This window comes from Lepisma saccharinum, chromosome 11 (genome assembly GCF_977018435.1).
Source record: "Lepisma saccharinum chromosome 11, izLepSacc3.1, whole genome shotgun sequence".
NCBI lineage: Eukaryota > Metazoa > Arthropoda > Insecta > Zygentoma > Lepismatidae > Lepisma > Lepisma saccharinum.
The window spans coordinates 68,893,107-68,918,933 of NC_139239.1; the positions used below are offsets into that span (position 1 = coordinate 68,893,107).

The following is a 25,827-nucleotide window of genomic DNA, read 5'->3' on the forward strand; positions in this document are numbered from 1 at the left end:
AATATACTTACATAGAAAAAAATCCTGAAATAGTTGGATTCTCAAAAGTATGTACAATCAGTGTTCTTGCTACATTTAGCACCTAATAAAGTTTAAATTGAAGTCTAGTTAGTGTTGGGCTGTAAAATGTTCTGGTACATGTAGTTACTTGAAATAGCAAATATTGGCTGTGTAACTGGTAAAGCACTCAAAAAATCAACTTCGTTTCCTCGTAGTACTCCCTGAAAGTGCTTCTTGCACGCTAATAAGGCTCTGGCGTGTGTTCCTATGCCTCCTACTAGCCTCTGTAAAATTCATATTGACCAGTGCTTAACCATTCAACATGCTGCAGAGCCTAAGCTTTAAGCTTCAGTCAGTGGAATTTAGTTCTCAGGGACATATAGTGAATGTAGAATAAAAAATAGAAGCCTCGAATAATACAGCATAACAGATACAAATAACCCCTGGTATTAATCAAACACTCAAAAAGTCAATAGTACTTGAAACGTACCCGAATAAAAGACTATAAAGGTAAATATCATGGTAAGAAAAGTTTGGCAGGTGGACTTAAAAGACACGTAGTCATCTGCTAACATCGACTTGTCCTGTGATTTGTCATTATATTGTTAAATTGTTATATTTAAGGGATGAAAGAAACAATATTAATAAACATTCAGTTATAGTACTCTTGGTAAAGGGGTTACAGTGCCTAGAGACATAATAATTTTAGTTACAGTAAAAGTTTGGCCTCTTATAAGTGCAAAAAAAAGTACAAATATTAAACATTTCATACAGATTATCTAGTAAGCAAAAACAAAAATACAATAACTGCGCAACATACTTAAAAATTAAGCAAGCCGTGATATTCTAGTGGCCCATAATAAGTCAAAAATATACTGGAAAATACTCTGACATAAGGTTGGCGATTATCTGAGATCAAAATTTTCAAGCTTTCTCTCATGCATAAAGTGGCTCTAGGAATCACTCAGCCTCAATAAAAATAGAAACATGCAGTAAAAGCACTTGGAGAGTTGTGGTGATCACATCATATGAAAAACATGCAAGAACAAGAATATATGGAACCCTACTCATATATTTAGGAAACTTTACCTACCCTAACAGTAAGAAAATACCGAGGAAACTCTAAAATAAGCAAACTTTCCTACGAACCAAACCAAAAATAGCGTAGTGGAAGTCAATAAACCCTAACAACAACAACAAGATTCAACAACTACATCAAAACAAAAACAACAACAATAATAATAATAATAATAATAGTAATAATAAAATTTGTGGGTACAGTTTTACTTAAAAGTACTTCTTCCTTAGTGATTAGAGAATTTTTTTAAATAAAGAACAAAACTCAAAGTTAAGAATTAATAAATATAAGATACAAAAGGCAATAAATAGAAAAATTAATAAAAGAAGTTGAAAAAATTATCTTTGCAAGTCTAAACTGCAATAAACACTCCTGCCAGAATAGATGAAATTGTGATATTAGAGTAAAAAATGGAAATAAACTTTTAAAATAACAAGTTAAAAGTTGAAAAATGTCTTTGTGAGTCCAAAATTTAATAAAAATGTTGCCTGAATAGAAGAAATTGTGATATTAGAGTAAAAAATAAACCTAAACTTCAACTAAAGTTGAAGAAACACAGTTTGTGTGTCTAAATTGCCATGCGAACTCTTGCTTGAATCGTTCAAATAGCGTTTTCTGAGTAAAAATACACAAAAAATGCGAAATATTGTCCCTAACAGTAAAAACATCTGGTCAATTTTACGTGAATCCTGATGTTTATAAGGCAATAATCAAATGGTCCGTGGTTCGCAACCCCGAAATAAGGGCAAATAGTGGATCGCATCCACTTTAACCTGTAGATACAGGAACTGAATGTTCCTAGTTCAGTCAAATTTGTTACGCCTTAGGTTAAATAATCTTTGCAATGTTACAAAAGGCGGAAGAAAAAACGCGTAGATTACTTCCACCAAATAGAATTGGAACCTCAAAGAAAATCAATACCCGCGTGTAAAAGAATTGGCGGGACCAGGCTTCCATTCAACTCCGGAAAAAAACCGATGGGGCCCGTAACAATAGAGGCGATTCTCCCCTCGTGCATCCATGATCGCACGCTGAATGGGGCGGCGAAGAATGCAAACTCATAACAGGTTCTTGCGGAACAGGTTAATATTAATAACATGGATTCTGCCTGCATACTTCGTTTTCATATAGGATACATCGTTCAATTTCTTCGCCTTTAAAGCGAACATGTGTTATAATATCTTCTACCTCCGTTCGAACGCGTCGGCACCGATTGAATACGGGTAAATCCGGATCCTTAATTATAGCTAATATGACTCACCACCGACGCCAAAATGGCCGAAAATGTCTTTTGTACATTAATGGAAAAACCATTAATTCCAAGTTCCCACGTGTGTATAAATCATCTGTGACTCATATCCGGCAGAAACGCATATATAATATGCAACAAAAGGTTAGCTTAGGCCGAAAACGGAATACATAATAGTATCTTTTGTGCACTAATGGAAAACCATTAATTTCAAACTCACACGTGTGCATGAGTCAACGATGACTCATCTCCTCCTCCACCCCCGACACGTGCCGACACGTGGCGGTTGATTAAATAACAATAGCGTCACCCCCCGAAAATGAATAAAAAAGCCATTAATGTCAATTAAAGGGTCTATTGTTTGGTCTAAAGTATTTTCCCTTCTACTACTACTTTAATGGCCTTTTAAATGTCCATGTAGGAGATAAATCAGAAGTAAATGAAGTCCACACAGCAGAACCTTTAGTTCCAGAACCTAACTTGACTGAAGTTGAAGATGCTATTAAAAGGCTAAAGAATAACAAAGCACCTGGCATTGATTTAATACCAGCTGAGTTAATTAAATATGGTGGAAATTCATTAATATGTCAAATTCATAAATTAATTTGTTTAATATGGAATAAAGAAAAAATCCCTCAACAGTGGAAAGAATCCATAATTATTCCTGTGTTTAAAAAAGGTGATAAAATGAACTTAAATAATTACCGTGGAATTTCTCTACTCTCAACAACATATAAAATATCGTCTAACATTCTTTTAACAAGACTAACCCCATATGTTAATGAAATTATAGGTGATTATCAATGTGGATTTAAACGTAACAGATCAACTACAGATCAAATTTTTCACATCAGACAGACACTTGAGAAAAAGTGGGAATATAATCAATATGTCCATCAGCTATTCATTGATATCAAAAAAGCATATGATTCGGTCAAAAGAGATAAATTATATAATATATTAGTAGAGTTTGGAATACCTAAGAAGCTTGTTAGTATGATAAAAATATGCACCAGTGAAACAGAAAGTAAAATTCGTGTGGGTATTAATATGTCTGACAAATTTACAATTTACAATTCATGATGGGTTAAAACAAGGAGATGCATTATCTCCATTGCTCTTTAATTTTGCCTTAGAATATACTGATAGGAAGGTAAAAGAAACTAAAGAAAGACTAAAATTAAATGGTGTGACTCAGTTGTTAGCATATGCAGACGATGTAGACTTACTGGGGGATGATGTGAATACAATAAAGAATAATGCTAAAATATTTTTCAAAACTGATAAAGAGATAGGTTTGGAAGTTAACAAAGAGAAAACTAAATATATGCTTACAGGCCGAAACCAAGTGTTAGGTAATAATCAAAATCTAATTATTGATAACAACTCGTTTGAACCAGTTTCCAAATTCAAATACTTAGGAGTAATATTAACAAGTGAAAATGAAATTAAAGAGGAAATAAAAAGTAGGCTTAATTCAGGAAATGCATGTTACTTCTCTCTTCATAAACGTTTGTCTTCTCGTTTAATATCTAAGACACTAAAAGTTAAAATATACAAAACCGTAATTTTGCCTGTAGTATTATATGGGTGTGAAACTTGGTCCCTTACATTGAAAGAGGAACATAAATTGAGAGTATTTGAAAATAAGATCCTTAGGAAAATATTTGGACCTAAAAGGGATGAGGAGACAGGTGAGTGGAGAAGGTTACATCATTTAGAACTACATAATTTGTATTCATGTCCAGATATTATTAGAATAATTAAATCAAGAAGACTTAGGTGGGCAGGCCATGTGGCACGAATGGGAGAGGAAAGAGGAGTTTACAGGATTCTTGTTGGGAAACCTGATGGTAAGAGACCTGTAGGAAGGCCAAGACGAAGATGGAGGGACAACGTTGAGATGGACCTAAGGGAAATCGGTAGGGATGGAAAAGAGTATATAGAACTTGCTCAAGATAGGGAAAGATGGAAGGCCTGTGTTGCTGCAGCCATGAACCTTCGGGTTTAAGAAGGCTAGGGAGTTAGTTAGTTAGTTAGTTAGTCCGAATATCTATATTTCACCTTTTACTTCCTTTAATTGTATAATTTGACGCAGAGTCACTTGGGGATGGTTCCCGAATATCGCGGACATCCTCTTTTATATAGACCGCCCCAAGGGCAGTATGGAGTGTCCAGCGTGATTACTGGACTTAAATCCCATAGAGAATGTCTGGGATGTGCTTTGCAGACGCATTGTAGGTAGGATAGCACCTCCCTCAACTCTTCCAGAGCTGAAATTGTCCAAAGTGAAGAGTGACGAGGAATCCCCCTAACTCTCTTCGATCACTTCATCGAGTCCATGCCACACAGATGTGCGGTGGTGTTGGCCGTTCGAGATCACACACCATAATAGGGGTGAGTTACTGCTGTGACCATGTCCGTTTGAGCTGTTGTATTGATACACACATTGCTCTATAATGACGCACATCGTGTGAGCATTGGTCTCAGCAACTGTAGGGTCTTTGTTACCTGTACTAATCCATACTCTACTGTATCTCCTCTCTGAATATTCCTTCAGTTGCATAAACATCGACTCTACATGGTTTTCGTCTTTCTGTTTCTCGCTTGATCCAAGAAGAAGGCAGTGGATAGTAATGGCAGGTCAATTATCAGACAATGCACTATTTGGTCGAATTATTGTGACAGCACAGAATCGGAATCTTCAAATAGGCTTTCTCTTAGAACCATTATCATGGACATTAGAGACGTACTTGCAGAAAAATATTCTCTCCCCCCCCCCCCCCCGAGGAAATATCTGGAAATTCAGCCACGGCGATTGATGTTATGACTCTTATTCAGAGAGTAAAAGAAGAGGAGTCAAACTTTGGTGAGGTCTATCTGCATGGTCCTAGATCTCCACGCCCCCTTGGTGGCTCGCGTGGGAGGTAGGCCAGCAGTCGGTAGATAAGCCTTGGCCCAATATTGGGCTGTTGCGCTATAGGATTATTTAATTTGATTTAATACAATTATTTTAATTTAAACATTATTATTATTATTATTAATTATCCCTAAGGCACTTGCTTCGGACCCCCCCCCCCGAAACATATTTCTAGATACGTGCCTGCCGACGTGGTAAGGAAATTAATGTTAAACAGATAACGAATTGAATATTTATTGAATATCAAAAAAGGATTTCAGATCCAGTTGACGAAAAAGTTCATAGGATGTCGGGTAGTGCCCCCACACATTCTCGATCTCGGTCATTTTGGAGGCAATGTGATCAGCACCACGCTCCGGCCGCCTTTACCTCCCAGCACCCATTGATTTGAAGCTGGGTGAGCCCTAGAGCCGCTTCACTCCGCATACACAAGAGATGTGCTATGCAGAAATTTTAGCGGAAAATGCTGACTCCACCAGGCATACCGTGCCATTGCTCTAGAGCGACAGCAAAAGATCAAACGAAGCCAAGGGTGACTCGGTAGCTCACTTGGTAGAACAAAGAATGGCACGGTATATGCCAGAGACCCTGGTTTTCGAGTCATGGTCGAGCTTGCTTTTTCCGCTAAAATTTCCAGATATGCAACATCTTTTTTGCTTTCTCTTCTCGACATTCATAAAATTTTCGGTCTTCATGTCTGCCCTTTTGTGGTAGTTAGTGTTTTTCCAAAACGGTTGACTTAAAAGTCCTTTTTTAACCAACGAAACTCTCGGACTGCATACACGAAACTTGGTCCGGTCACTAATAAATCGTCACTCAAAACTTAGATTTTCAGTCGATCTGTGCAGCTTATTTCCTTTTTTTTTTTTTTAAAAAAAAAAAAGATGCTATAATGCCCATTACTGCTGAAATATTTACTTTAGAGACTTTCGATCTCTTCGGCTCATGACCCGAAACTAGCACTACACTGTCGGCAATGTCTTCAGCTTTGGACCCGAACTTGTACTAATAGTGGTAGACTTCAGTACTTTCCAGGAAAATGAGTCACTAGTCCTCTTCCCCCCCTCCCCCCCCCCCCCGAATCTCTACATCTTACAAAACTGTCAATGGACACTGACTGATCACTAATCGACTGTCACACTTACTCGTGAAGTCTTATTGAATTATTCTGTTGTACAGACCAACTGTGAAATTGAATCCGCGTATTTATATCCATATTATATTCTGGAATGTTCCGCACTTTTTTTTTGTAGTAATGCAACGAATCGTCCGACTCATGGCGCTACCTTCAACAGTGCTTTGTTGTGGAACTTCCAAATGCTGACAAATCTTTAAATAATGCTCAACTTCGTTGCGACAACACCGAAAGAGCAAGAAAAGTTTACATACAATATTATCAATAACGGGGTTATCCTTCAGGATTCTAGAACATCCTCCGCCTTTCCTCGATAATTATATGTCTCCTTAAATTATAATCACAATATTTTATTTCACACACACAAGCCAAAAATCTCATTTTATCTAGTGTAAATCAAAAAATTTCGGAGGGGTCTCGAGCCCCATGAGCCCCCCCCCCCTGGATACGTGCCTGGGTGTAGTCACGTTATCCTTCACCATGTAGTCCCATTCAATCGCGCGCGTTCCTTCCCTTGGTTGTAGCAACACTTTCCGTCCCTGTTGTGATATCTGCTGGGAACACAGCAGCCTCACGTTACCTCATCGACGGCTCCTATTGGCTGCGCTGTGGTTCCTGGATCGGATACCGGAGCAACACGTGACGGATTTGTTTAAACTCAGTGTGACGCCACACTAATATAGTCCATTGCTTTATGTACAGTGGGATCCATGAGCATTACCGTGAAAATTGTCCATGACTTACAGCGTATGTGTTTTTACGGGATGAATTTTTACGTATGTTGGTGCAGAAGTTGTCAACTGCTTGTTTTGAGTTTCCTTTTAAATATTGAAGCTCTTATTGGGTCAAATAAAGTGCACGAATATGGTGATGGACAATTTGCACGGTAATACTCATGGATCACACTGTACAATGTACAGTAAGTCTTCGACAAGGGAGTTTTTGAACGTGGCCCACAAGAGAACAACAGCGTTATGGTTTTCTTCCTGCGATACGGTTTCTACAACCGCAGTGTGACATTCCAGTGTAAAAGTACTCGCGGACATTTTAAGAAGGCAACTTTCAATCGGTCAATCCTTGTCTACGAATTGTAAATAAATTCAATCCCTGACTGGAAGAGAAAACCAGCAAACGTAAATGAATTCTAGGCAGTGTATAAACCTTTTCATATTTAAAGTATTTCAATTGGGTCCAGGAACCTTTTTACGGATCAATTTAAATACGGTCCAGTAACCTTTTTTCCGGATGAATTTAATGTCGGTCCTGGAACCTCTTTCCAGAATGAATTTCAATTCGGTCCAGGAACACTTTTTTCCGGAAGAATTTCAATTCGGTCCAGGAACCTTTTTTTTCCGGAACAATTAAAATAAGGTCCAGGAACCTTTTTTAAATGAAACAATACGCAACTTGGACCAAATTTAAATTGTGCGAGAAAAAAGGTTCCGGTCCTGCAGCGGAACCCAATAGAAATGCTTCAAATAGTGTTCCTGGACCTTTACCAACCCTGTTCGAAAGACCTCCAGCAGGTGACGCTAAATGTCAATGTCTGATGGTGCCTGGCATCTATCGGAAGAACGGAGAACTATATGAAGAAGTTGGTTTGTGGAGTTCGAGCTGGCTTGCCATTGAACTGCGACTGTACGTACATTCACGGACACTTCTGGATTGTAATGGAAATGGTTCCATTGGGAGTCCCGGCCTTCCCAATGGCGCAATAGTAGCGACGTCGCCTTGTAATCAAGTTGTCCCGGGTTCGATATCCGACGGAAGCACGTAGTGGTTCGGATCCCACTTTAAACTGTAGGTCCAGTCCCAATTAACTTTACTGTGCATAAAGTGGTTTTAAAACTCCAAATCAATCATTGAAAGTCCGTTGTAACAACCCATAAGTGTCCGTGACTGTACAATACCACGTATCGCTGAACAAGGCTGTGCGAGCTTAAGTGTTTTGCTTGTGGTTGAGTATACATCTGCCTTTCCAGTGGCCCCAAATTAAGGGCCTGTTGGGCTCGAGCCCACGAATTAATTTGTCTGTCAGGGTGTGAAATACTGGGGGGAACCCCACCAAAAATTTCCGGGCGGAGAATGTTTTTGTTATAAGAACGAAGATAAACAATTAGTTTTAACTTCAAATATATTTTAAGAAATAATCAAGAACATTGTTGGGACTTTCGGATGAGACTTACACGATACTTGGAAATCTCAAGTCATGTAAATTTAAACTACCACATTGGTTTTGATAACAAAAGGTAGATCTCAATAAGCTCACTGGGGTTATGGTCAAATTACATAAAAAATATATAAATATATAAATAAATATATAAATTAAACGAAAGTAGAAGATACGCGCACTGAAGCAGACGTGCCTCTAGAGTTTGTGTTCGTCCATTCGAAATCTTCCGCGGTCACTGGTTACGATTTCCTAATCTTCATTATAGAGTTAATCCTCTAGAGATGAGGTTTTACCACAACTCCCTTTTCTCGAAAGCCGTCCTACATCCATATGCAATGTAATATGACGTGATATGAAATTGCTTATTCTCGTATAGATCGGCTGTTCATGTCACAGAGTTCATAATGTATTGGAGTAAGTTTCATTAATTGGTCAATAGAGGGCGAGCCAAAATATTTTAATGTATTTGCATATTAAGTAATACGTTGCCACACGTATTAACAAAGTTACCAAAGTTGAAAGCTGCATGTAAGTTTTTGTGAAGCGATTTGCTCTAATTTATATTAATGCGAATTAAATGTCCAGAATTAATAGGATTTTCCTCTACATTCACGATTTCACAATTGAAAGAAACCTTACTTTAACATGTAACATATATTTTTAGGCAGATAGGCCGAGTTTCGACAGTCTAAGACCACGGTAATTAATCATGATATACAGGCATTTTTAAATGACTCGATTTCTATTTATAGCCCAGTTAATGAAGGGGGACAACGTCGAATGTTTGGTGAATTTTGGTCAGTTGCTATACCACTACTTGCTAGGAGTGCAAAATCCCGCCCCCACTCAAACCCGATTCCCAGATTAGCTCCTGGCCTAACTAATGTTTATAAGCAGATAATAGATAATCTTTTTTTAAAAATTAATCCTCATTAATGGACTACAAAAAAGGTAGAGTTTGATTTTTCGCCAATGTCAGTGGTTTTGCCGTGATGTTTAAAAGTAATCTTTAATAAATGTATTTTTCTAGTACTTTTTAACTTTTTCCCTTGTAACTTTTGAATAAATTGACAGGAAGTTATTTGCATACAAAAGTTGTAGTCTTAGAAGCTTTAAAAAGGAATTAAGTTTTAATGTATTTTAATGAAAGATACGCCCTAAAATGGCGTCTCCAAAATAGAGGATAATACCTAGAACTGTCACTCGTAGCGACGGTCTTTATCACAGTCCGGCACTAAGTCTAGAGTTTGAGTTGGTGTTTATGCACAGTAAGGCTAATCGGGACTGGACCTACAGTTTTAAAGTGGGATCCGAACCACTTGTGCCTCCAGCGGGTATCGAACCCGGGACCCATTGATTACATGGCAATGACGCTACCACTGCGCCATGGGGGAGGCCCCTACTAAGTCTTGAATCACTGGCTTTTTGATAAAGGCAAGAGACTTGGTAAGATTAATTGTTATCCCATTTAAGATATTTTCAGTCGAATAGCCAATCGCTATCTGCTTACTGACGGCCGCCATCTTGAAAAGATTCTGCCATATTGGATAGTTTTGATTTGATATAATTCGGGAACGGGGTACGTATCAACGTCCTGTTTTTTCAGAAATGCTTCAAATAGTGTAAACTCTCATAATAAATCAATGAAGCTATTATTGAAAAATAAAAAAATAGTAGTTTTGTAGATTAAAGTACTAGTTTTAACACATGAGAATAACTGCGAGTTGAAACCCTTAATAATTCTCGTACCAAACAATATATTTTTATACATTGTATTTTATATTAAATTTTAGAGGAGCCGATCCATTAAAATACTTTTTTTAAAAATATTTACAAATTTAATTTAAATGACATTTTAAAGAGAAATACAATTTCCAAACAACTGAATTTGATTTCTAAAAAGGAGTTATTGAAATTCATGTAATAATAAATTGTTTTATTATTTGAAAGAAAAACATATGCATTGCAATTGATATGAAAATATGTAATTGCAAAATATTTTGATTTGAATTTCTCTGAATCAAACTTCATTGGGGGGGGGGGTGGATGTCATGAACATCAAATTATATACCAATAAAACAATACTAATATTTTTAAAAAAATGTTCCTTACATCTGATATGTAATTAAATTAAATTAAGCGTAATTAGGGTTAATTAACTAATCATTTTAAGAATGAGATTATGAGAATCAATAAAATAATAATATACTATGCAATAATTTACATTTACATCAAACTAAGGCGTCTGGGCTTTCTGCAGCATATCTGTAGATGACGTCATCAATGAAACTTTCTGTTGCGGAAATTCTGGTGTGGTGACTGAGAATTATTTTTTTGGAGGAGGCAACATCTACTCTTCAATATCAACAGTAAGTCTAAAAAAGATTGAGTATTAAATTTAAAGGGGGAGATAGAAAGCTCTTGATAAAGTGTTAATTCTTAGATTGTGAAGGGATTTCTGTAGTGGAGAGAGAGAGTTCGAACATTAAATTTTGGAGACTGTATTTAGCGATAAGGCATCCACACGTTTTTGACTCCGAACGTGCCAAAGGAGAAGCTGGAAAAGACTAAGAAAGTATTGGCATCATATTAAATTAATATTATTGAAAGCCAGCAAAGAAATGGATGTAAAAGTTTTCTTGCTAGCTCCTCTCGCAATGATGTGTTGCTAGGATGCGTGTTTGGCGCTTTAATGAGGTGATTGTGGAGTTTTTATACTATAGCTGCATCACAAGACAAGCGATATTCTCAATTATGATGAACGATTTTAAGGGTGGTGTTGAGTGATGGGCCCCCTGTTTAGGGAAGAGGGGCAGATCAAGTATAGTGTTCAGTAAAGCAAAGAAAAAATTACTTTCGGTACACACGCTGTCGTAATTAAATACTTTGTGGGGATCACGATATGGTTTGGGGGCGCGAATGATATGCTTTTGATTGATTGATTTGTTGTTTTAAGTCCACTTTATGCACAGTAAGGCTAATCGGGACTGGACCTACAGTTTAAAGTGAGATCCGAACCACTTGTGCCTCCAGCGGGTATCGAACCCAGGGCCCCTTGATTACAAAGGCGACGACGCTACCACTGTGCCATCGGGGAGGCCAAATGATATGATTTTTGGGGGGAGAGGGCGCATTACATGATTTTTTGGGGGGATGGGCTAAAAAAAAGCCATCATTCGTGGGTGACGTGATAAAGGGAATTAAAAAAATAAAGAATGATAAAATTTTCTGGAACTTACTGTTAATGGAATTATATATTAACTCATTTATCGCTATTAAAGATGTAGATAATTACAAGATCAAGAAAACATGTTACACACCGTTACTTCCGTGAACGCACTACGCTTAATTTGGCATTCAGCGCCACTACGCGGTAGGCTGCGGACATTCATGCCTTCGCTATCAGTAACACACGTCACAGTCTTTCAAACCATCGCAAGAGTTCAATTACGGTCCGAACAACAAGACAAATCACCTATTGATGTGACGAAAATATAACCCGTGCTCTTGAATGGTGCACTGCGCAACGATGCAAAATTTCGTTTGCGGTAACTTCTGCCCTCTTTTGGCAAGCATTCGAATTTACAGAAAATGCCCCACCAAAATTCTACGAGACCTGCGTGCTACCTTCCATGCAAAGTAAGCATAATTTCTGCTTCCAACGAAATAAAACGGCGTGTTTGTGTGTTGAATAAAACTGTAGGGTGTAGTTGTTGGTTGACAGTCGTTGTATGTGACCCGAAAAGACCTCTAAACCACCAGAAAAAGCCAGTAACAATTAGGTTTCAACGCGAAACCAGCTCGAGAACGCGTAATAAAAAGATCCTGTCTTCTGCTGCGACAAAGAAACAAAGACGCAGCGCCTACGTTAGTTCCAATTCCCCCTTCGCGTTGAAAATCGAACAGTTCGCTCGCTGGCCGAGACTTGCCTATGTACTGCAGGGGAGACGGCGCCTCCAGCGGACGTTTTGTGTAAAAGGTTTGTGTTTTCGGGGCTCGTTGGTGTAAGAGGCGGGTGTGTTACTCTCCTCTGCGTTATAAAAGAAAGTGACCTGTCGGAGGGGTTATCTATTGTTGTTCTTTCAATCCGTTGTTTCTCACTTTGAATACTTTTGTTCGGATCGGAGTTTGTTCGTGTCGGGGACTGTTCTCGCCAAAAAAATAGTGACAGATGAAATTATTGTGCATCATTGTTCTTGTGTGCCTAGTGGCAGCAAGTGAATCGAAGAGGAAGAGAAAATTTGAAGGAGACTTCGAATTTGCCGAAGAGGTAAGGCTCAAACTCTTTGTTTTTCATTTTATTTTCACGTTGATTTAAATTCGTTGTGTGTAGAAACGAAACTCGCCCGCTTGGAGATCGAATCTGTGACCCGTCTCAAACCATGCTGTCAGCTAGCTGTCAGTCTTGGCGTCAAATGTTTATCAGCATTATTGGAACCACGACATCAAGAAGAGAGGAGCACATAAGACATCTTGAATGCATAATTCGTCAATAAGACTATCCGATTGGGCTAAGCTATTGAACGTTATCTGACAAAAATTGGTTAGCGATAGCGTTGTTTTACTGCATGAAGTGATTTGAATACTATGTCTGTCTGAAAATCCTCCCTCAAACTTGTTGTAACGAAAATCGGCACCAGATATATCAATAATATTAAAACCGTTCAACCAGCTAAAGTGTGTAACGATTTGAAAAATATAGCAATCAGCATTTGAAGTAACTATGTGTTTCCATTAATCATAGCCCAAGTATGTTGACGGCTAAACATTAGCGTAACTGGAGTTGTATTTTCGGGGGAATGGGGTCGGGGTGGGGTAGATCGATTATTACGTACTAATTATGTACGTGTACATGAAACGAAAAATGTAACTGTCTAACGAGAAGCAACTGACTGTCAAGCCCAATACTCTGTAACATGATGCGAATTCTCGCTTTATTCCTCATGTTCCGTGCCGTTATTAGACAACGAATACTTAACATTTACAATTCACTGGCTGGCTTCCATGCGGCACAGTCAGACAGACATGCTTTACAAGTTTCTTTGCACTGTCAAACATTAAAGTTAACGTTACGTTGAATAAACAATTCGCAATCGCAAGAGAAAACTAATGTTCTATTTTGAATAAAATCAATTTATTAACATTATCCTCTTTTTTTGTAAGTGCAGAAATATAATAATATATAAATTTTTCGCATACAATGATTTAGCCATTTGATTTTTCAAAGTCAATTCGAATTACACCACCAATTTTCCACCTTTGGCGTCCATTTGCGATTTACTTTCCAAATTGCGCATAAACATCGAAGCGCAATTTCGATATCTGGTTGAAAAAAAGTGAGGTGGAAAAGTAGATAGAATGTCGTACGATAATACATGGATACTTTAATTAAAGAATAGCCCGGTTCCACACGTTGCTGAAAACCTTGGCTCCAAGATAGTTTAATAGAGATTCAAATTAATTGGTCGCGATTAGTCAAAATTAGAAGAAAAACTACGTAAACTAACCTAGTTCAATCAATAAGTCAGTCAAATTAATAAAACTTAATAAAAATACCCTTCTGTGCTGGTCTTGTTAATCTACATTTGATAGGTACTTCCAACTACAATTAACACTTGTTTTTATGTCGCAGTTGAGTGCCGTGCGTGCGAAATTGACACGCAAAGTTCATTTTTCAGTTAGTTTGTGTGCATCAGACTATACGCATACGTAGTAAGGAGCCACTGTATTATTTAGTACTGTCGTGATTAGGAATTTGTTGAGAAGGGATTATCACTTTATTTTTAGCTAGGCCGTAGGCAAGTGTTCTAATTTGCCAGGGGTACCAGGTTCGAATCCCGGCATGGATGTTCTTTGTGAGTGTACCTTCATCAATTTCATTACATAACACTCACACGCATCTTCGCGATTAGCCAAAGGTGGCAGAAAAGCGAAGTAAAATAAACTAAATCAAATCAAGTGTCCTACATTTGATAATCTTCATCAACCCCTCCCTCCATGTGTACAGGTTCATAATTTTTTTTCAAGAACAGTTTTAAATCCTATAAGTAACAGTGTCAGGGGTCCAAGTATTTATCGTCATTGTGGCGATTAACTTAGAAAGGCAGAGAAGCGACGTAAAATAGCCAATGCATAAACGTGACAGTGTTTCTGCCAAGTCCTGGCAACAGTGTATGCACATTCCGGCGGTATAATATAGGCACTTTTTTGAAGGAATGTTGTTTTAAAGAGATGTTTGCTGCTTCATATACGTACATGAAGGCTGGGGGGAATGTTTTGAAATATCTTTCTTAGAAGCGAGTTACAGATAAAGCACATTGTTTGTGCGTAATATAACCGAGGTATTACAGCATTTGATTGACTACCTTCTTGTTCGAAATCAGAAAGCGAGCGACTGTTTCTGCAGGAATGAGTCATCAGCTGGTTCAGTATCGTGTGCACTGTAGCTGTCCGATCGTCAGGAAGCTATCATTGTACGTAGTTAATAACTTAAAAGCCGCTGGTTTTATACCAGTTTTGCAACCCAAATTATTCTCGCCGGACGTCGTGGTGTGGTGGATCGTTGCAAATCAAAATCATTGAGTTCAAATCCTAATTTTTTCCATAAACTGTCCATTCAAGTTGCGAATTTCCTACAGATAGGTGGGTAAGCTCATCGCGTCATGCGATAACGCGTGAATTTTGTTGTTGTTTTGTTCGTTTTGAATTTTTGTTTCTTGCTTTTTGTTTCTTGCTTTTCTCTCGGACAACCTTTTTTCTCTTTGCGCCTATCGTTCTTATCTTATACTTTTCATTTCTACCAGTCCTTCTGCTGCATCCCTTTTCTCTCTATTCTACTTCTATTACTCTCTCTCCCCCTATCCTATCCTTCTTTTTCTTTTCTTATGCTTCTTTCCTTGTAATATCTACCTCAGGAAGGGACTTTTCCGCTAACATTTCTCATTTCGAAGACATACTTAATTGTTGAAGAATGAAACTATTTGGAAGTCCTTATGAACAGCTGCATTTGCTTATGATTAGATATTTGTGTTTTAAAATATAGGTTACGGCACGTCGAAACTGTTACAAATAATATATATCGGTTATTCAATATTTCCCTTGAATTGTAAAAAGTTCTGGGTTCAAGTTTCGGTACTGGTGTCCCGTCAACAATTTTTCGTGATCATCATTCACCCTCATCGCGATTAGCGTACTGAGGAAAGAACCAGCGTTTATTAGGAAAAAAATACACACTGTGAATTGTAGAATAGTAGGAGCTTTAAGCCCCCACCCCCCCGAGTTCGATCTCCGCGAGATCCCAACATTTCAGTGTTGAGTCTGTTGGGATCGTAAGGGTAAGGGGAGGGGGTACTTGAAAAAAAAAGGAAGGCGATCCTGTCAAGAATGACACATAAAGAGTGACGATGGGACTCCCTGCGCTGAGCACGAGTTAGCCAATTGAAGATCACCTGGTTCTCAAGTACTGTTTGGTGATCTAAATATTATTTTTAAATAAATGTAAATGCAAGACATACCATGCGTTAATCTCGGGAACTGGTAAAGCGGCATAAAATAGCAATAAACTAATCAAATCCCAGAGCTTTTTTTTTCCTTGTAGGAGACTGGCACATTTGAACACCGTGAATTTCCCGGCAAAGCGAGGAAATTATGCGGAGTTGACAGCAGTGATAGTATAAGAGAGAGAGAGGGGGGGGTATAGATGACAGCCCTGCAGATGCGCAATGGTACGCCGTACCGGCACCTTTTTACGGGTGATCATTTATGAACACACCACAATATATTGACTGGTTCTTATGAACGCAAAATTACCGGAACCTTTCTTCCCAGAAAAAAAGCACCGTCTAACCCCATGAGCATGTATCTTGCAGCGCACCACTGTACAATGGGATGCATGAGTATTACCAAGCAAATTGTCCATGACCATGTTTACAGTCTTTGTTTTGTGCAATCAGAGCTTCAAGATTCGAAACAAAACGCCAAACAGGCCGTTGACAACCTCTGCGACATCATACGCAAGGATGGAAGAGAAAATTTAATGATGACGGTCGTGGACAATTTGCCGAGCAATACTTGTACATCCGACTGTACATGGTATCAAATTTGTCACCCCTCCTGCGCCCGACATGGCAGAGGAGGAAGAAACTCCAAGCCTCCAGCGAGGTTATCGAACTCCAGCCCGGTTGTTCCTAAGACCTCAGAGCAAGGAAAATAATCGGTTGGGGAGAACGCAGAGGGTCGAAAAAAGACCTGCATTTCGTGTTAAGGGTTATGCAAGATCTTTATCACTTGTGTGTTTCTTGAAAATTAACAGCGAGTGATTATCATCGGACACGTGCAGGTGCTTGCTGCGTTGCGGGTCACAAGTGCCGGGCTGTGGTGGAAAGCGCTACTCTCTTTGAGCGTTCGTAAGGCATACGTCATTATTAGGACTCGACTCGGAAGTTGATGACCTAAAGAATCTCGAAAAATGACCCTTGGAATGGCCTAAAAAATCACCTAAAAGAATTTTCGATCTTGAAATTTTTTTTTCTTTTTTCCCGTAATTTACAGGAGAGAGTTGAATAATTCGATAATACCCGTTGTTTGTGGTTTGAACTAGATTTTTCTTTTTACTTCAAGGTTACATAAAATACGCCACAAGGTTTTTCTCTATGTCGTTCACCTTTCAGAGTGGGTCTTGAAGTAGTCAATCAGCATCCGAAAATACACTTGTTCGCGTACATCAGATTATATATTTTTTTGTGTTGCGACTAATTTTACTTTAAGACCACAGATTAAAGTGATAATAGTGGCCAAAAAAGTAACCTCAAAGTAGCCTTCACTGAAAGTTTGCTTGAGAAAAATTAAATTTATCACAATTAATTATTTAATCAGGGTGGCTACTCACCGGGAATTCAAGGAATTCCGGGATTTATGCGTGAATTATAGGCTCCGGGAATTATACGTGAATTCTGCGTGAATTTTTCTCCGTAGACGTGAAAAATTGAAGCTTTTATTAATCCAAATCACATACGTAATTAGAAATGCTATCTTCTATTCTCTTTCTTTCTCTCATTCCTTCTTTCTGAAAGAGAGGTAGAGAAAGAGAGAGAGAGAGGAGAGAGGGAATCAGGGTACCTGGGGGGTAAAGGCGGTCAGGGGAGAAAAGAGAAAGAAAGAGAAAGGAAATAAATTGAGCCTCCCTCCCCCCCTCTCTCTCGGTCCTTCCCCTTTCACCCTGGGGGTGGGGTGTACGCCTCCCCTTCTTTCTTTCTTTCCTTTTCTCTCTTTTTGTCTCTCTCGTTCTGTTCTTTCTTACTCTCCTTCTTTCTTTCGTTGGAGAAAAGAAAAGAGACGAGAGAGAAATAGGAAAGACAGAGAGGTGTGAAAGAGAGAGAGAGAGAGAGGGAAAGAAGAGAAAAGAGAGAGAGATCTCTCTCTCTCTCTCTTTATCTTTCTTCCTTTCTCTTTGCCCCCTCTGAGAGGAAGAGACAGAGAGCGAGAGAAAGAAAGAAAAAGAGTAAAAGAGAGATAAAAGGAGACGAAAGAGAAAGAGGAGAGAGAGAGAAGAATTTTATTCCTCTTTATCCTTCCTCATCTCTCATTCTCTCTCTCTCTATGGAAGGAGGGAAGGAAAGGTTCTCTCTCTCTCTCCCTCTTTTTCGTTCTTTCGCGAATCCCCCCTCTCTTTCTCTCTCTCTCAGGAAGAAAGAAAGAAAGAAAAACAGTCCGTCATGTTTCACAGTTTAGCTTTTATTTTTAACGAGGAAGGAGAAGAGAGCAGCATTGAAAAACAAAAGAGAAATATCCCAATGTAACCTTTCTGGAGCTTGTAAGCTAAGAGTTCCTTTATGATCGAAATTCGACTGCGTTATATCAGTTCGTTGTGTTGTTCGTTCACATGCATGTTCTTGCAGACGGAAGTGTTTTTATTTTCTAAAATATTGTTTTGTGTAATCATAAGTATTTCCCTAATATGGTTATGATTAGACACGGTAATAAGTAAGGTTTAAATAGAGGAAACATTTGCCTGTACCATTGAATTTCTAGTCATGAATTTTTGGAAAGTTCTCCTTGAAAACCGGGAATTATACTTGAATTTTATCATGGTCTTACAGTAGCCACCCTGTTAATCCATTGCCAAAGATTACAGTTAAAATAATATTGTGCTTTTGCATTGACAATATTTTCGGTGAATGGCGCACTTGCTAAAACTACCATGTTAGGAAATTTAAATATGTAAGTTATGTTAGCGAAATGCATGTAAAATTCAAGAAACAACAGGGAAGGAGCAAAGGAAACCTAAAAATTATATTTAAAAAATACAACACAAACCAGAAAACAGTACTGAGAAACGACCTAAAAGCCAAAAAAGGCCGGAAGATTCAAAACAAAAACAATTTTTACGGTGCTTCGATCGCAGCGTATATTAACGGTCTTAGGTCCTCATTTCTTCCATCAACTGTTTACAGTGCATCCCTCCGCACACCACATCAAAATCTCTTCAATACCCCTAGAATTTTCACAAAGGCCCAATTTATGTCCATTTTGGCTCTAAATTTACCTTTACACCCCCTAAATATGGACTTACATCCCCCTAAACGGAAAATTCTGGATAAATCTCTGTCCCAACTTGCTTCGTTGTCTCCATGTTGAGGGCCTCCCGGATGGCGCAGTGGTAGCGTCGTCGCCTTGTTGTCAAGGGTTCCCGGTGGAGGCACATAGTGGTTGGGATCCCACTTTAAACCGCAGGTCCAGTCCTGATTAGCCTTACTGTGCATAAAGTGGACTTACAACAACAAATAAATCAATATCTCCAAGTTGAAACAAGCCTCCTCCACCCCATCCCCCCACCTAGGAATTTCCACTTCAACCCGTACAAACTATTTACTCTCGTTCCATCGCTTCTCGAAAAGTGGGCGTGGTTTGTCCCGATTCATCGCTCCTGATAACGAAAGTGGTTTTTCCGTGTCAGATGTTCCCCATCCATCGCTTCCGAAAATAAGGAAATGAACACTCACAGAATATATGTATATAAAAAATGTGTGCCACACGCACAAACAAAACTAACAAACGTTGTTAGACACGTAAATATGTAAAAAGAAGTAATAAACAACTGATCATTTCGCAATAATAAATGCAAATACAGAATATGCAAATAAATAAATAAATGAACAGTAAGTACACATTAAATGTAAAAAATGTTTTTGCACACAGAACTCAAAACGTGTCAATTGACACATATATTTTGATTTCAATAACACGTTAACATGCATAAACTGCAAATAATGCACCATTTAGTGTGTCAAAATACACATAGAAATGTATAAGAGGGTATTTTTATCAGATGAAGTTCCGTGTGATGCACTACAATGCATCAATTTGGAAGATCAGGAAAGATAATTTCGAAGATAACAAAATTACACATTGAGCTGTGTCAATTGATGCATTAAAGGTGAAAGTTCGTTATCTTCGAAATGATCTTGCCTGATCTTCCAAATTGATTCATTTTAGTGCATCACAAGGAACTTCATCTGATAAAATTACCCTCTTATACATTTCTATGTGTATATTGACAGACTAAATGGTGCATTATTTGCAGTTTATGCATGTTAACGTGTTATTGAAATCAAAATATATGTGTCAATTGACACGTTTTGAGTTCTGTGTGTGCTCTCAGGAAAGTAATCTCAACCCTACTGTACGATGACGTGGAATACGCCTAGAAGTTTGCAATGGACGAGATTGTTATAGTTGTACATCCCATTCAAGACAAATCCCTAGGCGGCTCCAACAGGAACCTTTCATGTTTTCCTTTGCAAGTAGCAAATCGTCAACGGGAACGGGAAGATACCTAGAGAATATAAAGTGCAACAAGGATTAATATCATTTCACTCCAGCTTAACCATATATCCAAGGTATCAAACCTAACCTAACCTAACTTGGAAAGAAAACCTACTCATAGTGGTCATATAGCTATTGTTATTATTGTTATCATCATTATCATTATTGTTATTAGACCAGTAAACCGGAAAGAAATTTTCGGCTCATGGAAGTCTGCATACACACACACACACGGTAGGGTTGGCGTGGACACCTGCATACAACTGACGCTTCTGGGAGCGATGGATCGGAAACACTTGACCCGGAAAAACCACTTTTGTTATCAGGAGCGATGGATCGGTACAAACCACGCCCACTTTTCGAGAAGCGATGGAACTGGAGTACACCGTACAAACTAGTTCTAAAACTAACGTTAGACCTTCTCTACGGAATGTTAATATAGAAAAGCTCATCCACCACCCACGCTATAATATTCGTAGTTTCCCCGACGTGACATTCCAACTATAGCAGAAACGTGCCTTTTGTTCATCAACACACAACTCAACGATGCATACATTGTTGCAGGTCTTCATAATGTGAATAGGTATGCATTTTATGCGATTACACAAAACCGCTCTTAACGAACGTAAATGTAAGGCAATATGCTGGTCCGTGATGTAAAACTTGCGCGTTGGATTTCAACATGAGGAGCCAGCAACTTTGCCTTGTCATGGGCGAACATAGAAGAATGATACACCGTGATCCACCTTGCAACGATCTCATTGTTTGGAATCATCAGGCGTGCATCACGAAACAAAAAACAAGAGGAGAAAGAAAAAAGGGGGGGATAGATGAGACTAGCAGACAGAGGAAGAACTGTTTTGGGGAAGATTGTCTCACTGAACGCCATTTTGTTTTGCAAAAAGTAAAGGCAAAAGAGTCTTGTTTTACTTTTGTGATTTATGTGACTCTTCAGAGTATCGAAGGTTTGGTTTGCAATATTCTAGTGGATATCCATTACAACAGCAATAAGAGAAAAATAAAAAACCACAAATTCTTGAACTTGAGTTTTAAAAATACTAGTTTAAGGTAATAGGAAAACTTGTAGTACCCCGATGGCGTAGCGGTAACGTCGTCGCCTTGTAATCAAGGTGTCCTGGGTTCGATACCTGGTGGAGGCACATTGCACGGTGATTCGGATCCCATCTTAAACTGTAGGTCCAGTCCAGATTAGCCTATCTGTGCATAAAGTGGACTCAAAACTTGGTCCTGTTCTTCCAGCTAAAGCCACACCCAGAACGATGTTACATCAAGTTGCTTAGTAAGTAACTATTACTTGCATAAAGTAAAGCCTTACTTTGAAACACTGCTGTAAAATTCATTTCAAATGCGGATGCTACTGTGAACTTTAAATTTTTTTCTTTGTTCGCAACCTTTCTCCGGCGCTTTTGAATTTAAATTCTCTCTCCTCTTAATGCAATTTTGTATTCCGCTGGTAAGTGAAGTGCGAGAGAGGGGGATGCCAGAGGAAAAGGAAGTAGATATTAAATTTCCCCTCCCCTCTTAGTACCGCCACCATCACAGAGCATATGGAAAACCACCGCCAAAGGAAGTGTCCGAATTGAAATCGGCGCCAGAGTTCGAAATCCAGTTATTTTTAAAAAAAATGTCGCTTTCTCGGCTGAATTGGTGATGCCGTGTTCGATTCTCTTTTAAAACTGGTTAAATGCACACATTTTCAACACGTATTTCCTCAAGCAGGTATATTGAAATGATAACCCCGGTTTCGAATTCCAGCGTGGGTGTCCCTTCATGAATTTCATCACATCGTCGCGATTAGCCAAAAGTGGCAGAAAAGCCACCCCAAATAACAAAAATCAAATCAAATGATACCCGCCTCCCACGTAGACGTAGCGCTAACGTCGTCACCTTGTCATCGAGGGGTCCCGCTGGATTTACATCGTAGTTCGGACTTTAGGTCCGGTCAGGATTATGCCTTTCTGTGCATAAAGTGGACTTAAAGCTCAATATATACCTGCCTTCATGTTGCTCTACTTCATCCGAATCTAAGTATATACACCTCCTGACATTACAGGTTTTATTGTTTCGACCGTCCCCACCCAAGTAGGATTATTTTCGTCAGCCAAAGTTTTCTATACATGGGCTCCCGCGTAGCCAAGTGGTTAGCGCTGTCGCCTTTTGTGCGAGCGGTCCCAGGCTCGATTCTCGGTGGGTACCCCCAAAATTTCGGTGTTGACCCAGCGTCGTGAGGACAATTGGGAAGCTACTTGAAAAGAAGTAGCGAAAATTTTCTATACGCTTCGCGTACAGTACAGTTCACCGTAACACAGATCTGTATTGAGCGTGGCCGACCTCCGTGGCAGAGTGGTTAGTACAGTGCGATACGACGCCAGGGATCCCTTCAAATCCCAGACTGGAAATGGGTGTTCTTTGTGAGACTCCGTCAATTTCATCATGTCATCACTCATCCTCATTGTCGCGATTAGCAAAAACTGAACGGAAAGCAACGCTAAATAACAACTCAAACCAAAGAGCTGTCAAAACAGCAAAACTGCACCCAAATCGAGTGTCCGTGGTCCAAGAGTTCTTTCCATCGGTTTAAGAAACGTGTACGATATTGTTTATGGTCATGTCAATTTCCATGGGAAACTACACAAACATTAAAAAGCTATTGAGGAATATTTGAGTTTCCTAACTAGAAAATCACCCTGTATTAATAATATACAGTGAGGGAGCTAAGTCTCTTTCCCTGCAGTCCCATGATCGATCTCTGGTTACAAATATTTGCAGCGCTCAGCATACCAGTCAACTTATTGACATGTGCATTGGACCCCACCTCCTGCTTCGTTCCCCCAATCCATCCCCGTCTTAAACGTATCGTGACGGAAGGCTTCTTGCATGACCCGAGTTGAAAATAGGTCAGTAGAAATTCTACGAAAAGGGGTTTCTTTTCCAACCTAGCTCGGGTAAAGGGAAGGGGCTCGTAACGGAATCGAGATTTTTTAGATTATTGAGTTCAACTGCCCTGGAAAAAAAAGGAACGACTGCAGCGCCGCTATATCGAAAGTTAAATCGATAACGAATGCCTCGCGTAACTGCGATTGCATTGGATTTAACCAGTTCGATATTTCTCGCGGTCGACTTACTTAACTTCTCAGTTTCTTTATCAAACGTCTCTCTGGTCATTTATCACGAAACACACAAGACATGTTCAAAACCATAATTTTATTTTTATGTAGCCTAATATACCGGGTGTCCCAGAAGTCTTTCCCTGATTACAAACTTTATTCATATCCTCTATATGCAATGTAGAGATGTGAAAGTGGTGCCAAAATGTTGGAAAACTAACCAAGTTTATTTGTTGCAGGTTTCAGTAATGTGGCTGTAGTGTAGCAGTGTCAGTGCCAAGGAATCCGGAATTAATGCTCTTGACATCGAATGGCATCTTTCCATACAATGTTCCTTGGACTTGACAGGATTTGGGAATGAAGATAAATTCCATTTTTTTAAATACCAACTTATTGATGGCAGATATTCTAGACGAAAGAATTCTGTACATTTGAAAGTTCCTCTGCACTGTTATTGGTGACCGGGTTTCGTGATACCAGAGGACATGCTGAGCTTTTTCCTGATTTGTGAACATTTCCGGTTTTCTGGCACTGACACTGCTACACTACAGACACGTTACTCAAACCTGCAACAAAAAACTTGGTTAGTTTTCCAACATTTGGCACCACTTTCAAATCTCTACCTTGCATATAGCGGATATGAATAAAGTTTGTAATCAGGGAAAGACTTCTGGGACACCCGGTATTGCGGAGCATTAGTTCAACAGCGTCAGTACGCGGGTTTATCTTATGTTAAGAAGCTTCCAAGACAGATTATTATTAGCCTTACAATGTTTCCAACTTATATTGCATTAAAATAGAACTTGTTTTCACGTTTACTCACCAGCCAGCAGGAACGGTACCAAGTACGTAGTGCTGCAGGGAGAGGATTTCGCTCGAGCGCCAAATAGTTCGCACGGACGACGCTAGAGAGCGTAGTACACGTATAAACGTAATTTGTCCGTGGTAGTGGGCCCTCAAATATGGACCGTGAAGTGAAAGACGCAGTGAAATTGAAACTTCAGTGAACATAGTCATCGTCTCTGTTATATGTAGTGTAGCCTATCTTACCAATACACAGTGATATATGAAAATGAAGTTCATGATTGTGGGCTGAAACTACCAAGGCGGATATTTTACATACATGTGTCTGACTATTGTGACATTAATATGATACTCCATTGTGTACGCTCGAAGGTGGGAGACTCAAACGCGAGCGAAAGTGGTCCCATGCAGTATTCTAGCACCAAGGCTGACTTTTGTAAAATCGAGACGAGACTATAGTAAAATTTTGAAACATCATACCAAACTATACCCTGTCCCAGCTAACTGAGGAGCAGGGCCGCGAATAGCGGCAGAGGAGGAGGAGGAGGGAAATCGAGTGGTGAAAGCCCATCGTTGCCAACCGCACGGTTCTGACTGTACATGTACGGAAATTCCATGGCATGTACGGACTTACGGTACGCTAAATATACGGCTTGTCAAAATTTGCACTTGCTGTTTTATCCCTAATATTTCTCAGAAATTCTTTAATCCAAGCGTACGGACCTGGAGACAAAAATACGGTCTGTTTGCCATGTGCGTACGGTATTGTCGTTTTCAAAAGTTTGCAACGCTGCAGAGCGAAGCAGGGAGAGCGGGTAACTCCCGTCGCCCATTACGCAATCCGTTTCTCTCACTGTTGATTGGTGGAGCCGCCTCGCGTCACTACTTGCGCAGAGACTTGTTCTCGTTCGCCTGGTCCACAGTTAGCTGGTACAGGTTTTATGTGATATCTTCAGACATATCAACCCGATATCTATCTGATTGTAAAGTCATACATTTTGTACATTATAACCCATTAGTGGCAATTCCCATTGTGAACGTGTTCAGCGTGCAGATCATGCATTCACAAGTAAAAAAAAATTAAGCTGATGTATTTCCTTTCACATCTTTTCAAAGACAATACTCCACTCTACAGCCCAGTCTAGTTCGCTTCACTTTTTCACACCAGGTGTAGTGCAGGTACACATCCAGTGTCAGGCCGGTGCAAGGAAGCTGTGTTGAATCAAGTATACGCTCTACGTAAGAAAAGCGGCGTTCGAGTTCAGAATGCAGCTTTAAACGTTCATGCGATTGGTTAACACGTACCACGTGACCATAGACCACACTGTACACAGCTCCTAACGTAGTGCAAATGGTGCAGAAAACAGATACACTACTTGACACCAAATCAACGAAGGAGAGGACTCGGTGTTGCGCCGTGTAAACCAACTACAGGCACGAGTTCAGAGAGAGTCAAAATGTGCAGCGAACTAGATGGGCCCACTTGCCTTCAGTATGACCTTCAGCATATGCTACAT

The 25,827-nt window shown here is 39.3% G+C and overlaps 1 protein-coding gene across 1 annotated transcript in view; it reads left to right on the forward strand.

Moving 5' to 3' along the window:
- Positions 1-12,436: 12,436 nt before the first annotated feature.
- Positions 12,437-25,827, forward strand: part of Cow (Proteoglycan Cow) — a 499,652-nt gene continuing 486,261 nt past the window's right edge. The window contains exon 1 of the mRNA XM_083131362.1: positions 12,437-12,825. Within this exon, the coding sequence (XP_082987488.1) occupies positions 12,727-12,825 (99 nt within the window). The 5' untranslated portion in view covers positions 12,437-12,726. The remainder of the gene's footprint in view (positions 12,826-25,827) is intronic.